Source organism: Panonychus citri, unplaced genomic scaffold (genome assembly GCF_014898815.1).
Source record: "Panonychus citri isolate SS breed McGregor unplaced genomic scaffold, ASM1489881v1 Contig00002, whole genome shotgun sequence".
Taxonomy (NCBI): domain Eukaryota; kingdom Metazoa; phylum Arthropoda; class Arachnida; order Trombidiformes; family Tetranychidae; genus Panonychus; species Panonychus citri.
In genome coordinates, this window is record NW_026515407.1 from 217,486 (window position 1) to 230,703 (window position 13,218).

The 13,218-nt window shown below is 32.0% G+C and overlaps 4 protein-coding genes across 6 annotated transcripts; all 4 read right to left on the reverse strand.

Annotated features, from left to right (window-relative positions):
- Positions 1 to 59: 59 nt before the first annotated feature.
- On the reverse strand, positions 60 to 2,086 carry LOC128386845 (probable methylmalonate-semialdehyde dehydrogenase [acylating], mitochondrial). Its single transcript, XM_053345950.1, has 3 exons — positions 1,794 to 2,086; positions 1,450 to 1,611; positions 60 to 1,382 (listed from the first exon to the last, which is right to left on the reverse strand). The coding sequence occupies exons 1-3, from the start codon at positions 1,965 to 1,967 to the stop codon at positions 126 to 128; spliced, it is 1,593 nt and encodes a 530-aa protein (XP_053201925.1). The 5' UTR covers positions 1,968 to 2,086; the 3' UTR covers positions 60 to 125.
- Positions 2,087 to 3,046: 960 nt separating this feature from the next.
- Positions 3,047 to 5,430, reverse strand: LOC128386896 (protein disulfide-isomerase TMX3-like). Its single transcript, XM_053346012.1, has 7 exons — positions 5,259 to 5,430; positions 4,486 to 4,998; positions 4,179 to 4,417; positions 4,008 to 4,109; positions 3,628 to 3,941; positions 3,348 to 3,555; positions 3,047 to 3,269 (listed from the first exon to the last, which is right to left on the reverse strand). The coding sequence occupies exons 2-7, from the start codon at positions 4,878 to 4,880 to the stop codon at positions 3,244 to 3,246; spliced, it is 1,284 nt and encodes a 427-aa protein (XP_053201987.1). The 5' UTR covers positions 4,881 to 4,998; positions 5,259 to 5,430; the 3' UTR covers positions 3,047 to 3,243.
- A 213-nt stretch (positions 5,431 to 5,643) lies between these two features.
- Positions 5,644 to 10,525, reverse strand: LOC128386856 (F-box/LRR-repeat protein 16-like). 3 transcript variants are annotated; one of them, XM_053345960.1, is made up of 9 exons: positions 10,193 to 10,525; positions 8,862 to 9,008; positions 8,255 to 8,557; positions 7,697 to 8,162; positions 7,447 to 7,595; positions 7,209 to 7,379; positions 6,966 to 7,114; positions 6,758 to 6,906; positions 5,644 to 6,651 (listed from the first exon to the last, which is right to left on the reverse strand). In XM_053345960.1, the coding sequence occupies exons 2-9, from the start codon at positions 8,874 to 8,876 to the stop codon at positions 6,503 to 6,505; spliced, it is 1,551 nt and encodes a 516-aa protein (XP_053201935.1). In that variant the 5' UTR covers positions 8,877 to 9,008; positions 10,193 to 10,525; the 3' UTR covers positions 5,644 to 6,502. The 3 variants fall into 3 exon arrangements, with proteins under 3 accessions (XP_053201935.1, XP_053201952.1, XP_053201944.1); XM_053345977.1 differs by lacking the exon at positions 10,193 to 10,525 and adding an exon at positions 9,532 to 10,093; XM_053345969.1 differs by lacking the exon at positions 10,193 to 10,525 and adding an exon at positions 9,318 to 9,515.
- A 466-nt stretch (positions 10,526 to 10,991) lies between these two features.
- LOC128387695 (solute carrier family 35 member G1-like) lies at positions 10,992 to 12,960 on the reverse strand. The gene is made up of 2 exons (XM_053346946.1): positions 12,231 to 12,960; positions 10,992 to 12,152 (listed from the first exon to the last, which is right to left on the reverse strand). Exons 1-2 carry the CDS (start codon positions 12,398 to 12,400, stop codon positions 11,306 to 11,308), a joined length of 1,017 nt encoding a protein of 338 aa, XP_053202921.1. The 5' UTR covers positions 12,401 to 12,960; the 3' UTR covers positions 10,992 to 11,305.
- Positions 12,961 to 13,218: the final 258 nt, after the last annotated feature.

The following is a 13,218-nucleotide window of genomic DNA, read 5'->3' on the forward strand; positions in this document are numbered from 1 at the left end:
TGACAATTAACTGGTAAATGAGTCGTAAAAAATTAGAAATCATTTAATGTCATTCGGTATAAGTTGTTGGGAATCCTTTAATCAACTGATGTAAATAAAAAATATCATTTTTAATTGTTGGTTAATTATTTCATCACTGGCATTGCAGTGGTTGATTCGAAACCGGTAGCATCTGATTTCCTCCACAATTGAGTAATTGTTTTGGTTTCAGTGTAGAAATTGATGCCCATTTGTCCCATGAAATGATTTTCTCCATGGAAAGAGCCTCGAGTTCCAGTGAATGAAAATACTGACAATGGAACTGGAATGGGAACATTAACACCAATTTGACCAACGTCAATTTCGTTGGTGAATTTACGAGCAGTTGCTCCGTTACGAGTGAAAATAGCGGTACCATTACCGTAGGGATTGGAATTGATCAAGTTAATTGCTTCATCGAGAGTGTCAACAGTCAGAATAACTAAAACTGGTCCGAAAATTTCCTCCTTATAACATTTCATGGAAGTTGTTACATCGGTTAAAATGGTTGGACCGATGAAATTACCCTTCTCAAAACCAGGAACTTTAATACCACGACCATCGAGAATTAATTTGGCACCTTCTTTAACTCCGCTATCAACCAGATTACAAATCTTTTCCTTGGCTTGAGGTGAAATAACTGGCCCAATGTCGGCACCCTCAATGTGACCCGCGTTAACTTTTAGTTTATTGGCTCTAGGGATAAGTTCAGGGATCCATTTGGCTGATTCACCGACAAATATTGCGGTTGACAAGGCCATGCATCTTTGGCCAGCGGCACCAAAAGCGGCACCAGCAATTTGATTAAGAGTATCTTCCTTATTGGCATCTGGCATGATAACACCATGATTTTTGGCACCCATGTTGGATTGAACTCGTTTTCCATTGGCAGCACCTCGAGCGTAAATGTGTTTACCCGCTGTATCAGCTCCAACAAATGAGATCGCTTTGATTGCTGGATGGTCGCAGATAAAATTAACTGCATCATGTTGTCCATGGAAAACATTAACAACACCCGGTGGGACACCAGCTTCATTCAAAAGCTCCATGAGCATCATACAAGCACCAGGAATACGTTCAGAGGGTTTGATCACAAAAGTGTTTCCGGAAACAATGGCCATTGGAAACATCCAAAGGGGAATCATAGCTGGGAAATTGAAAGGTGTTATTCCAGCACAAACACCTAAAGGTATTCGATAGCTAATTGTGTCCATATCTTTGGCCACCGACTCAAAACTTTGTCCAAGTAAAAGACTTGGAGCAGCACAGGCCACTTCGATTACCTGTAATCCTCTGAACACATCGCCCTCCGCATCGGCCTTTGTTTTACCCTGTTCCTCGGTTATGATGGCAGCCAATCGTTTCTAAACAATTAACACACAAAATCAAGTCAATTTCATTGGAAACAATCAATCATTTCTATTCACTCACCATGTTACTCTTAACAAGATTCTGATATTTAAACAAATATTGTTGTCGACTGATTAATGAGGTTTGAGACCAACTCTTGTAGGCCTCTTTGGCAGCAGAAACAGTGTCGTCCATTTCTTGTTGAGTTGACAAAGGTACTTTTGATATAACTTCATTTGTAGCCTGTTGATCAATTAATCAGAATAGAAAAAAAATAACAATCAAATTCAGGTCTTAATCCGTAATCCAAATAATGATTGCGCAAAGAAAAACAAATAGTAACAAAATGAATTTGTTCATTTGTTTTCGCAAACAATCAGGTAATCGTCAAGATTTAAGGTACTAAATTAAATCAAAATACTCACTGGATTATGAATATCAATCCATTTATCCGATTTGGACTCAACAAATTGACCATTGATGAAAAGCTTTGTTGTTGATCGGGCAGAGGAAAATTTAACACTTTGATTAATCAAATGGTAACATTGAGGTTTAATTAAATGTTTCATTTGAACGAGATTATTCAAATATGGAGACATGATTACGATTAAAATCACAAATTAAGAAAACGTCAACAAGAGAGAGAAACAATTTAACACCAATTGATTTACTATGAAAGAGGAAAATGAAATAACCTCACCAACAGAAAAACAACTTACAAGGTAAATTTAGACAGAGAAAAAGAAAGAGAAGAGAAAAAATCTCTTGGTAACAGAGATGATGAAGAAGACGAAGATGATGAGATGATAATAATTCGCATCAAATCACTTTAATTGTTTGGGTCTTTCTCCTTATCAAATCAATTTCAATCTAAAGATACTCTGATTAATCTGTACAAAGAATTGACTTTGATTATTGTTAAAAAGTAGATTGTTGATTAATCGTTGGATTGATTAGTTGATTAACTAATTGAGATTAGTTTTTGAGAGTAAAAATTAACTTGAGTTATCAATTTCAATAGATTAACATTTAAATTGATACATTTGGGCAATTAAGTAAATCGTTTGATCATATAAAATGATCAATATCTCATTGTTGAGTTTTTATCATTAGTTAATTAGTGATAACTATTATCATTCATAGAGTCTTCATGATTATGGATTGAATCAAGATAATTAAGAAAAGATTAGAGTTAATATCATTGAGAAATAATTGTGTACGTTACTGAATCAAAGTGATTAATTAATATTGATCGTTTCATGATTAAAATAAACCAAGTAAATTATTTGAATCATAATCATCTTGATAAAATTTCTTTTGCCTTTTCTTGATAAGGTCGAAATATAAATGAATTGGAGTTAATTGTCAACTGAATTTAAAATTAAAACTAACGATTTACTAAATTAACTGCTGATAATTAATAGAAAATACTATGAAACAATCAATTTCTTATGGAATCTGAGTTCGTTTCGTTGAAAGAAACTCAATCTTGCCGATATCGATATTGTTACGATTTAATTTTTAATCGTAACTCAAAGTTCTGGTCTATAATTAATCTCGGTTGATGATTAATTATAAATTAATCATATTCCAAACGGAATCATCCAATCATCTTGTTGTAGATTTTACTGGGCCAAAGTGATTAATGATTTTGGATAAAATTAAGTGGCAAGTAATGTAAATGTTGAATTGCTTATAATTGTTGAGTTTAAATGAAAGACAATTAAGCATCATGATTAAGACAAATAAGTATAAAGATGGTTTTTTATACTTTAAGATTGATCAAAATCAATCAATGGAATACATTAGTAGATGGAACAATCAAATTGAATGTTGAGTGAATTTCATCTCGATTTAAGGTTTGATTTTAATTCGTTAGTCTTGTTTATCATGACTATAATCTAATGAGAAGGGAAAAATAATAATAAAACGAGTGTTAATAATCTTAATCGTTGTTTTGTAGCAATTAAGGATTTTACCTTCATCATCTTCGTCTTCCTCTTCGTCTCTTGCTTCAAACACGTCAGAACAACAGGAAGAGTAAATAATTATCGATAAAAATATCATCGGAAGACCAAAGACCAAAACTGTAAGAATAGGATTCCCTTTGTACATATTGGATAACGAACTGTAACCATCAAATGCCCATCGGATTAATCGATGATGATAATTGTCCCCTCCTGATGGCTGAAATTAATTAAAGGTATAAACATAATTAGATTGGACTAACAGTTGAAAGGATGAAGAAAAAGTTCTTACTCTTAAATTGACATCTCCATCTCTTAATTTAGTTAGAAGAGTTTTAATATTTTGGGAATTTGGTTCATCTTCAACTCGATAATATTGTAAAGTGGTTGAGTTGATCACTATGAAATTAGGAATTGGTTCAATTGTGTGCATGGCAATTGAATTAATCAATTCAAGGAAAGATGTCCAACAAAAGATAAATTTATCTTTATCATCAAATGAATGAGCAATATTTTCAATCATATTTTTGAAATTAACATGTTGTTGAGTTGCCAATCTACCAGTTGATTTAACTTCCTCGACAATTGCAATGGCCAATAATTTACCTACAAATAATAGAGAATATCAATTAAACAATCAGTTTACACTATTATCTAGTAATTTATGAATACCTGAGTGTAGCAATTGATTGAGATTAGCGTGAGAGATTTTGACGAAATGAGGAAACTTATTGGCATAAATCCATTCCTTCAATGAGTTATCACTATTATTTTCTGAAAAAAAGTTAGAAAAAAGTTAGAAAAATTCAGTCCAATTATTAGAATCGTTATAATCGCTTTTACCATATTTAAGATTAAGTTCATGGCCTAAACTTGAAGATTTAAGTATATAAATAGAGTTATCAGAATACTTTTCGCAGGATGAAAGTGAATGGTAGAACCAGGTAGTTGAATGTAGAGAATCGGCCATTTCTGTGAAATTAGACCAAACTGGATTTGGTCCGAAATGAGTGACAATTACTTGGTGTTGTTTACGAAGTCGATCAATATCGTTGCAATTTCTAATAAAGCGGGAAGATGGTCTGAAGAAAAGAGTATAAATACAAATTACAATTTGATTCTCTATTGATTGTGTTAATTTTCTACTTACCCTGTAAGTCTTTTGCCAAAATCAACTATATCATCGAGTGTTCTGTCACCTAGAAATTCAACTATTCGATTTCCGTGAATATAAAGAATCGTTGGAAAACCTCGGACACTAAAATGAGTGGCAATTGATGTGTACTTAGTACAATCAACTCGAGATACTAAAACTCCGATGTCTTCATTGTGTATTGATTGTGCTACAAGAGCATAAGTAGGTTCCAATTGTTTACAGTGATGGCACCAAGGTGCATAAAACATTACCAACCATGGATTAGCACCATCTCTTTTATAAATATCTAAAAATTTCTCATTAAGTTCAATTACTCGATTCGATGAAATTGTAGTTGAAAAATGGAGGAGTAAACATAATACAAAGAGACTTGCAAAATACATTTTCATTTCTCTCTCTCTTTCTCTCTCTCTTCCTCGGCTTTGTTTATAATAATTTAATAAAGAACCAAAATCCGTGTGTCAAAACCAGACCATCGTTCTTGTAATACCGATGAATTACCAGCTTCTAAAAGTAGAAAAAAGTGAAGAGAAAAAAAACAGAAAAAGTGAATTAGAATCAATGCAAAGAGAAAATAAAAAAGAACATAAATATCTACAAAGATTAGTGACATTCATGAAGCACTAAAAATGATTCTTAATATGACCAAAAAATGAAAAAAATGACGGAAACAAAAAAAGCCCGAAGAGGTCATTTTATACCTTAAAGGAAAATAACAACAAAAAGATGAAAACATTAAGACAAAGAAAAAGATTCAAACATCTTACCTGAGATTGAGACAGTCAATAACTAAAAGTTGACCAATTGTTGAAAGAAAGTAACAGTGTTGACATCACTATCCACTTTAAATCGTACAATTTGTTGATTGTAGCAAAAACATTTAAGTAAAACAATCAATTTAAATGACAGAATCTGAGACAACACCTGATTTAAAAAGCTCAATTTTATAGACTCGAAGCCGAGGAAAATTATTTTCCACTGAGCCAATAGATGGCGCACTCGACATTGTAATCGACAATTAGTTAATTAACTAATATTAATAACTAATTAATAGTTTGCTTATTATGATCTCGAACTAATTTAAAGAAAACTGAACATATTATTCGGAAGCCATGAAGTAGTCGAAAGAAATAATAAAGATTACAATCCATATGAGATTTTAGGAAATAAATTATTAATTTAATTGATTGAAGCTGCAAAAAAATATGCATCATTTAATTGATGATAAAATGACAATCAAGTTAAACAATTTTCTAATAGAGATGTTGATACAATGTAATACACATAATTGAAGGTTTATTTTATGATAAAAAATAAATTACTGGAATGATTTAGTTTGTGTGTGTGTGAGTGTGTTGTGTGTATGTTGTGTTCAAAGTAAATTACAATTAAATTGATTTAAAACAAAAATTATCATCATAAAAGAAAGAGGATCAAATAAAGTATCAATTGGATTAATTGTTATCTCAATTTTGAATTGATAGCTGATTTGAAACTCTTTATATTATTAATTTAGTTGGGTTGTTTTTCCTTCATTTTGATCAATTAGTTAACAAAAATGTTATTGATTAACTAATTATCTTGATATAATTGGATTGAGGGAGTGAAGGGTTCTTATTATTAGTATTAATATAAAGGATATATGATATCTGTATATTGATTATAATATTAATAATTGGATTAATATAACTAAAGGAGCAGCTATCGGAAAGTAAATATTAGTTAAGAGCTGGACTAGATTGTGACTAGTTAATTGATTAAGGTGTAAATTTCAACTTTGCAGTTGATCAAGGTGAATGTGTATTTATATATTAATATAAATGTGCTTTTCTGTTGACCATTGACCAGTTATTATTTATCTTATTTAACCTTTTCTATGTCAAATTTTTCCAATTGGTTATCAAACTCTCCATGGTATTCCTACCATAATGTTGAGTATTGTCATTAGTTGATTATATCTTGTTTCAAATCGTAATCATTGTGGTGGGCAGTTAATTTTTGGTGCTCAATTTCACGTTATGAATTCACAATTAGGTAATCTGTCTTTAAGTTCAGCGATTATTTCTGGTGATGCTGCTGAGATATTGGTCAGTTCAACTTCCTCCAATTGTTGGCACGATGTTAAATGTCTTAAACCATTAACTGTAATAAGTGGACATCCTGTGGGTAGAAAATAAATTATAATAGTATTATGTAATTACTCGAATAAGTGGGCGAGAAATTAAGTTCGTAATGAAGCCAGACAATTTATATAATCAACACTCACCCGCCAGTGAAAGTACTTTGACTGCTTTCGATGTGCTCAAAATTTGAACACCATAATCACTGATATTGGGACACCAACGAAAAGTAAATGTATGTAGATAGGGCATCGCAGAGACAAAACTCATCGAGTGATCGGAAATACTCTGACATCTAAGCAAAATTAATAAATAGATTAGTAATTATCGATTAGATGATTATGATTTATTTACCTGTCGACAATTAAATCTGTAAGTGTTGGAGCAAAATCACAAGCAATGGCCTCAATACCAACATCGGTTATCCGATTACACCAAGATAAATCGAGAAGTTTCAAGTTTTTTAAATTCTCCGAAATTAATTCAACACAATCATCGGTTATCTATTGAAGATAATAATAAATAGAGTAAATATTGATAAAATATTAAGCATATGTTCAGTTTACTGTTTGTTTGTTTGTAGACTAAAAATAATACCTTAGAACATCCTAGAAGTGATAACTTCTCAAGATAAGGAAGACTCGAACAAATGTTTAGAACTCCTTGATTGGTCATTTCCCAACAATTTTCTAATCGAATGGCTCGAAGTTTTCCTCTCATTGTGACGGCACTAAAAAAGGTAGTACTAGCATCGGACATATGATACGTCTGAAAAGTAAATTACAAAAGATTATTTATTTGAATTTAATCAATCAAATTCAATTCAATTACTCACCTGAAGGCACAGTTCTCGCAATTCTGGTAACATTTGTGAGGTTGCAGCGATAGTCTCATCGCCAACGTTTATACAATCGCGAATGGTCAGACTGTCTAAATGAGGTACCAAACTTGTCCATAGTCCAGAATCACTTATTTCATTGCAACCTGAATAGGAAGAGAGTTAAGAATATATTATTAATAGAATTTTCTTGTTGTCAAAACTGAAGAAAGAAAAAGAGAAATGTCAAAATTGATTCAATTCTCACCAATAATTTCAAATTTTCTCAATGATTGACTAAGCGAAGCTAGAAAAATATCCAATCCTTTGTCTGTGATAGTCGAACATCTAATGGACCCATAAGTAATTATTCTAAGTGTAGAAGGTGAAACTCGACTGGCAAAATCAAAGACATCGGCATCGGACGCAGAATAGAGACAAATACAATCGAACCCTCTTTTCTCAATACTCGCATATAAACTGGCTCGAACTGTCGTTGGATAACCACTGTAGGAATCATCAAAAGAGGAATCACTTCGAGTGGAATCATTTGACTCATTAGATTCCTGAGTTCGTAACTTTGTTCGTAAATGATAAGAAATACAATTAGTATTAAGATGATCTAAATTAGGTTTATCGGGTATCCTTCTTAGATCGTTATAATAAATAACAGGTAAAAGTCCTCTCCAAAATCCTGGATCACTGTATAAAACATCCTTCCATTTCAAACAAACCTGAGAGAAGAAAAAGAAATCAAATTAAAAGATTACGATCGTAAATCGAAAATGGAAGGTAAAAAATTGTAGGCGTTCAAATGAGAACTTACCTGTGCAAGGACACATCGATCGATAGGTGAAAAGACAGAAAAGAATTGACGTAAAAATTTAACATCTCGAAACAGTTCAAATTGACTAGTTGGTTTCTGAAGGTTGAGTAGGTAATTTTTTCGTCGAGCTCGTCGGGTTTTGGGAGGTGCACGTGGAGGTGGACGTCTTGATGGTGTTACTGGACCCTGTCTGAAAGGATTAATTGTTGTTGATGATTGAGTAATTATCGCCTCGTTGTCCATTACATTTTTAGTTACACCAGAATACATCGCAATTGCTTTTGATTGTAACTTTAAGAAAAGCTGTCAATTAGATTGAAAAATGGTCATATCATATTAATAATAGTATTGATCATTATCAGTGAATCATCATAAAGATCAATGATTAACCAGCCTTTCAATTTAAACAGATGATTGATTCTCACATAGTGAACACAAATTATTCAAAAGTGACGTGAAACAATTTAATTTAAAGATTTTGCGCGTGAGTTTGGATAGAGAGGCGGGAGAAAAGACACCAGAGTGTGGGAGTTGAACATTTTTTACTGTTTAATTGTGAAAGTTGTTTATTCATTTGGACAATTAACCTTGATTGTCTTGAACTTACTGGAATCTTTTCCATTGTTGGTTCTGTTTGATGACTTTTCGTTTTTCAACTTTTCTGAGTTTTAACTGGGAGAAGAGATTGATCTCTGAACCTACATTGGAATCGTCATCAAGATCAACGAATATCGAATCTTTTGGAAAAATTAACCTAAAAAAAGAGAAATTGAAAAGAGAAAATAATGTCATAATTGATAACAAGAGAAAATAGAAGAAGAGAGAGAGAGAGAGAGAGAGAGAAATCGAAAATAATAATTTTCGACAAAGGTAAATGATGAAGGAAAAAGGAGCAATAACAGTTAAATAGACTGTTGGGTAGAGAAAAAAGACAGAGGGAAAGACAGAAGAAGAAAAGAAAGTAAAATACAAGGGAGAATTGTAATGGGCTTGGTTGGATTAAAATGAAAGAGGGATAAAAGTGATGAAGGGAATGGGATGAGAAAGAAGCGGAAAACTGTACATAAGAAATCACAAGCTTGCACTTTAATAACCATTTGGGTTGCGCAGAAACAGAAGAGATGAAATTGTTCATTGAAATTCTATTACTATTTCTTTTCTCTATTTGATCATCGCACTCTTACTTTAACCTTTACACTTTTTCTTTCAGTCTGAAAGAGAAAAGAGAAGGGGAAAAGTGTGTGAGTGAGAGAGAGAGAAAAAGAGAAAAGAATTACTGAGAAAAAGCTGAAAGACCAATGATGTTGCATGTTGACGAAAATACCAATATGGCGGCGACTGGGAAACTCTTTTTCTCTCAATCATTGTGATGAAAATACTTCCAAGTGTTTGGGGTCAATAAAATAGTCATTAAAATGACGATGCAATTAAAAGAAAGGAGAAAGAAGATCCAAATAGAATAGAAAAAAAAATTATTAAAGAAATTGATATGTCCAAGGAGGGAAAAATGTGACAAATCGAATTGATAATTTTAGTTAATTGTGCGGGTTGTTCAGTGTAGGAAGAGTGAATAAGGGTTGGTGGTGATCTATGGGTAATGAGAGGACATAAAATTCACTGAAATAGTAAAAGGTAAACACGATCAAAATGGCGACCGGGGAAATTAGAAAGAGAGAGAAAGAGAAAGACCAAGGAGACAATACAGATCAAGCATAAATTCTGAGGCTTAACCAAAGATACTAATGGTAATTGAGTGGACAATGGGCAGAGAGAAGGAGTTGGAGAGCTAATTTGTGAGATTTGATCAGAGGTATTTGAAAATGGATTAGATAATAAAGAGATCAGGTAACAGTTAGGAGAAAAAAATGAAGAAAAAAATGTGACAAAAAAAACGAGAAAATGGAAAATGTTATGGATTAGAAATTGATAATATCTCACCTAATTGTAATCAATGGTTGCTTATTGGAAAATGTTACATTTTTGATTAAAGTAACAACGTTGAAATCACTAACCAATTTAAATGGTCCATTAAAACTCAATGATTAAACAAATGACATATTAATCAAACAATCAATCCAAAGGGAAGAAACAATAAACCAAAACAATAGTCTCACAAGGAACAAGATTCTGGTACACTTTTCAATCAAAAGAGGTTAGAAGATAAAATAACTTGGATTGAAAGAAAGGTCGTAATAAAATACTTTTAATTAGAAAAAAGAAACTGATTTAATTTCGAAAATAATTAAATTATTATTAACCATCTGATTGAGATTCTACTTTTACCTGCGCTCATCAATTTCGAGAGAAAAACTCCTACAACATGGTTACTCGATATTCCAACAGATGGCGGTAAGTTTTTCGTTCTCTGCTTAATCGTAATACGATTTGTAATTAATTCTGATTTTAATTCGACTTGTTGTGAATAAGATTTTGTGTGATTAAGATTTTAAAGAGGATAAGATGATGGATTGAGAGAGGGAGAGAAGGAGAGAGAGAGGGAGTAGTTTGAAAATAAACTGATATGAAAGAAAAGTTTTCGATCAACTTTTCGAGTAAGTTAATTGTTTTGATTTATCGAATTGATTGTTTGAAAGTAGACGGAAAAATCGATAGATAATGATAGCTCATCTAGTTTGTTTCTTAAATGCTAATATTTGTTTCCTTGGCTTCGAATCTGTATCAATATTTTACCATCAATCGTTAGTTTAATGATACGGAAAATTAATAATCGAAACAATTATTTCACTTTTTATTTTAATTCTATTTTCATTTATAAAAGATAATTACGTTTACATGTGGGTTTTTAAGAGTTTTTAGTAATTACAAGGAGAGAGACAATACTATTTGTCCATTAAAAGTAAACATAACATTGATGAAAGAAAAATAAATACTTTCTCACTAAATTAATTGTCGAGTTGAGATCTTTGATTGAGATTTGATGGTCAGTTGTGAATATGATATAAGGCACAAAACTGACTTATGATCATTAGAATGTAGTTGATTCAATAAACTAAAATAACTTTTTTTTTGTTCTCTAAATAATAAAATTGATCAACATGAATCAAACTGACTCTCAGCTGATTGTTGCTTTTGACAACAAAAGATACGTTTAAATCTCAGTTGGTCATTTAAATACCATTTATGAAAAGCTACAAGGATAACACTGCATCCGATGATTGTAGCACCGATAATTGAATAGATTGAAACACTTTCACCAACGATAATGACCTGATAACTAAAAGCCATGATAATCTCAGTGGCTCGAGCCAATGAAACGGGTCCAGCATGTTCAATCTTTAGTGCAAAGGTAAGTAAACCTTGGCCAATAAGACCAGCTAATCCACAGATGAACAGGTAACCATATTCAATTGGTTTCGCAGGTAAGGCAAGTGTACCATTTATATAAGAGACCGTTAGACCGCCGATAACGCAAAAGAATGAGTACCAAAAGACGACAACGGATGTCGAGGTTTTTTGTAACCTTCGAATGCAAATGAAACAAAGAGATGCACCAATACAAGCGCACAAAGCCATCGTAATACCAATGGTTCGATCTGATGCTGGACTGATTGGAATACCGTCATGGGGGAATATGAAACTTGGCCTTGAAATTAGAAAAATTCCTAATATGGTTGCACAAACGGCGATTATTTGGACAACACCGCAGGGCTCGTTAAGAAGTAAACATCCAAGTATCGAGATAAACACTGGCGATGAAAATACAATCGACTGGGAATCACCAAGAGGAATCAATTTAATCGATGAGTAAGATAAAATTAGCGAACCACATCCAAGTATCGATCTTAATATCAACGGAAACCGTTCACCCACTGGAGGAATCAACGAATCCTTTTGGTGTAAAATTATCAAGGAAATAACGGAGATCATAAATATCGCCCTGTGAATGATAATGACGAATAGAAAACGCGTTTACAGTTAATTCACTGCTAATTGTTTCCATAATTCTTGTACTCACCGAGCAACAACAATTTCGATTCCAGAAAGAGATGTGATTAGTTTAACAGTTAAACTCCCAGTGGCTAGAAAAACACCAGAGATCATCGCCATAATTATCCCGATACCTGGAACAGGATTGACCTTTTCCATTAGAGATTTTTTTTTCTCGGCCACTTTTAAATTATCCATAGATGTTTACAAAAAGATTTGGAATCTGATCAACAAAAACAAGAGATTCTAAGTGTTTCCCATTGATTTAAATCACAATTTCTCAATAAAATACATTTACAACAAAATTATTCTGTGAATGAAGAGCAACAAAACAATAGCATCTTAATTTTGTCCTTTGACAATCAAAGGGTAACAAGGAAAATTGGACCAAGAGAAACAATTAGAAAAGGTTACAGATGATCAAAAGGTTAACAATCACATTAGATTTTAACAATTTACAACTATTGTACTATTAATTGTTCAACAAATTCATATATATTAATTGATAATTTGAATAACATTCGGATCACCAAGACAATAACAAATAATCCATAACAAAGATCATCAGTCAATCTAAAAATTATGTTACTTTTTGATGATTCAAAACGAGAATTGACCAAACAGGAAAAATTTAATTCATTAAAACACTTTAATTAAAAAAAAACTAAACTGATGATAAATTTAATTACGAAAACAATTAAATTATTATTAATAATCTGAGTAAGATTTCATTCTCATCTTCGCTCATCAATTTCGAGTCAACATCGAACTAGTTATTTGATATTCCAATAGGTGTCTCTCGATTTTTCGTCTTTAATTGTTAATCAATTAACTTTTGTCACAATTAACAATCATTTTGCTATCTAATGATCGTTATACTGGATTAAGAGAGCTTCAAGTATTTGTTACAAAGAGTAAATTATGATTAGTAAAATTCTGGGGTGAAATGATCGGGGAGAAGAGTTTAATTATCGACTGTTAGGATTGTGACTATCTCTTTAATTGTAATTAAAGTT

What these genes read in the sequence shown, in the direction of transcription:
- LOC128386896 (XM_053346012.1), bottom strand. Translation starts at nt 4,880, where the DNA reads ATGAAAATGTATTTTGCAAGTCTCTTTGTATTATGTTTACTCCTCCAT. An exon ending in CAATCAATTGCTACACTCAG is followed by an intron (nt 3,942 to 4,007) that starts GTATTCATAAAT and finishes TATTATTTGTAG; the next exon opens with GTAAATTATTGGCCATTGCA. An exon ending in ATGGAGATGTCAATTTAAGA is followed by an intron (nt 3,556 to 3,627) that starts GTAAGAACTTTT and finishes AATTAATTTCAG; the next exon opens with CCATCAGGAGGGGACAATTA.
- LOC128386845 (XM_053345950.1), bottom strand. Translation starts at nt 1,967, where the DNA reads ATGTCTCCATATTTGAATAATCTCGTTCAAATGAAACATTTAATTAAA. An exon ending in GGATTGATATTCATAATCCA is followed by an intron (nt 1,612 to 1,793) that starts GTGAGTATTTTG and finishes ATTGATCAACAG; the next exon opens with GCTACAAATGAAGTTATATC. An exon ending in ATCTTGTTAAGAGTAACATG is followed by an intron (nt 1,383 to 1,449) that starts GTGAGTGAATAG and finishes TTAATTGTTTAG; the next exon opens with AAACGATTGGCTGCCATCAT.
- LOC128387695 (XM_053346946.1), bottom strand. Translation starts at nt 12,400, where the DNA reads ATGGATAATTTAAAAGTGGCCGAGAAAAAAAAATCTCTAATGGAAAAG. An exon ending in ATCGAAATTGTTGTTGCTCG is followed by an intron (nt 12,153 to 12,230) that starts GTGAGTACAAGA and finishes TATCATTCACAG; the next exon opens with GGCGATATTTATGATCTCCG.
- LOC128386856 (XM_053345960.1), bottom strand. An exon ending in CACTTCTAGGATGTTCTAAG is followed by an intron (nt 7,115 to 7,208) that starts GTATTATTTTTA and finishes TATCTTCAATAG; the next exon opens with ATAACCGATGATTGTGTTGA. An exon ending in ACAGATTTAATTGTCGACAG is followed by an intron (nt 6,907 to 6,965) that starts GTAAATAAATCA and finishes AATTTTGCTTAG; the next exon opens with ATGTCAGAGTATTTCCGATC.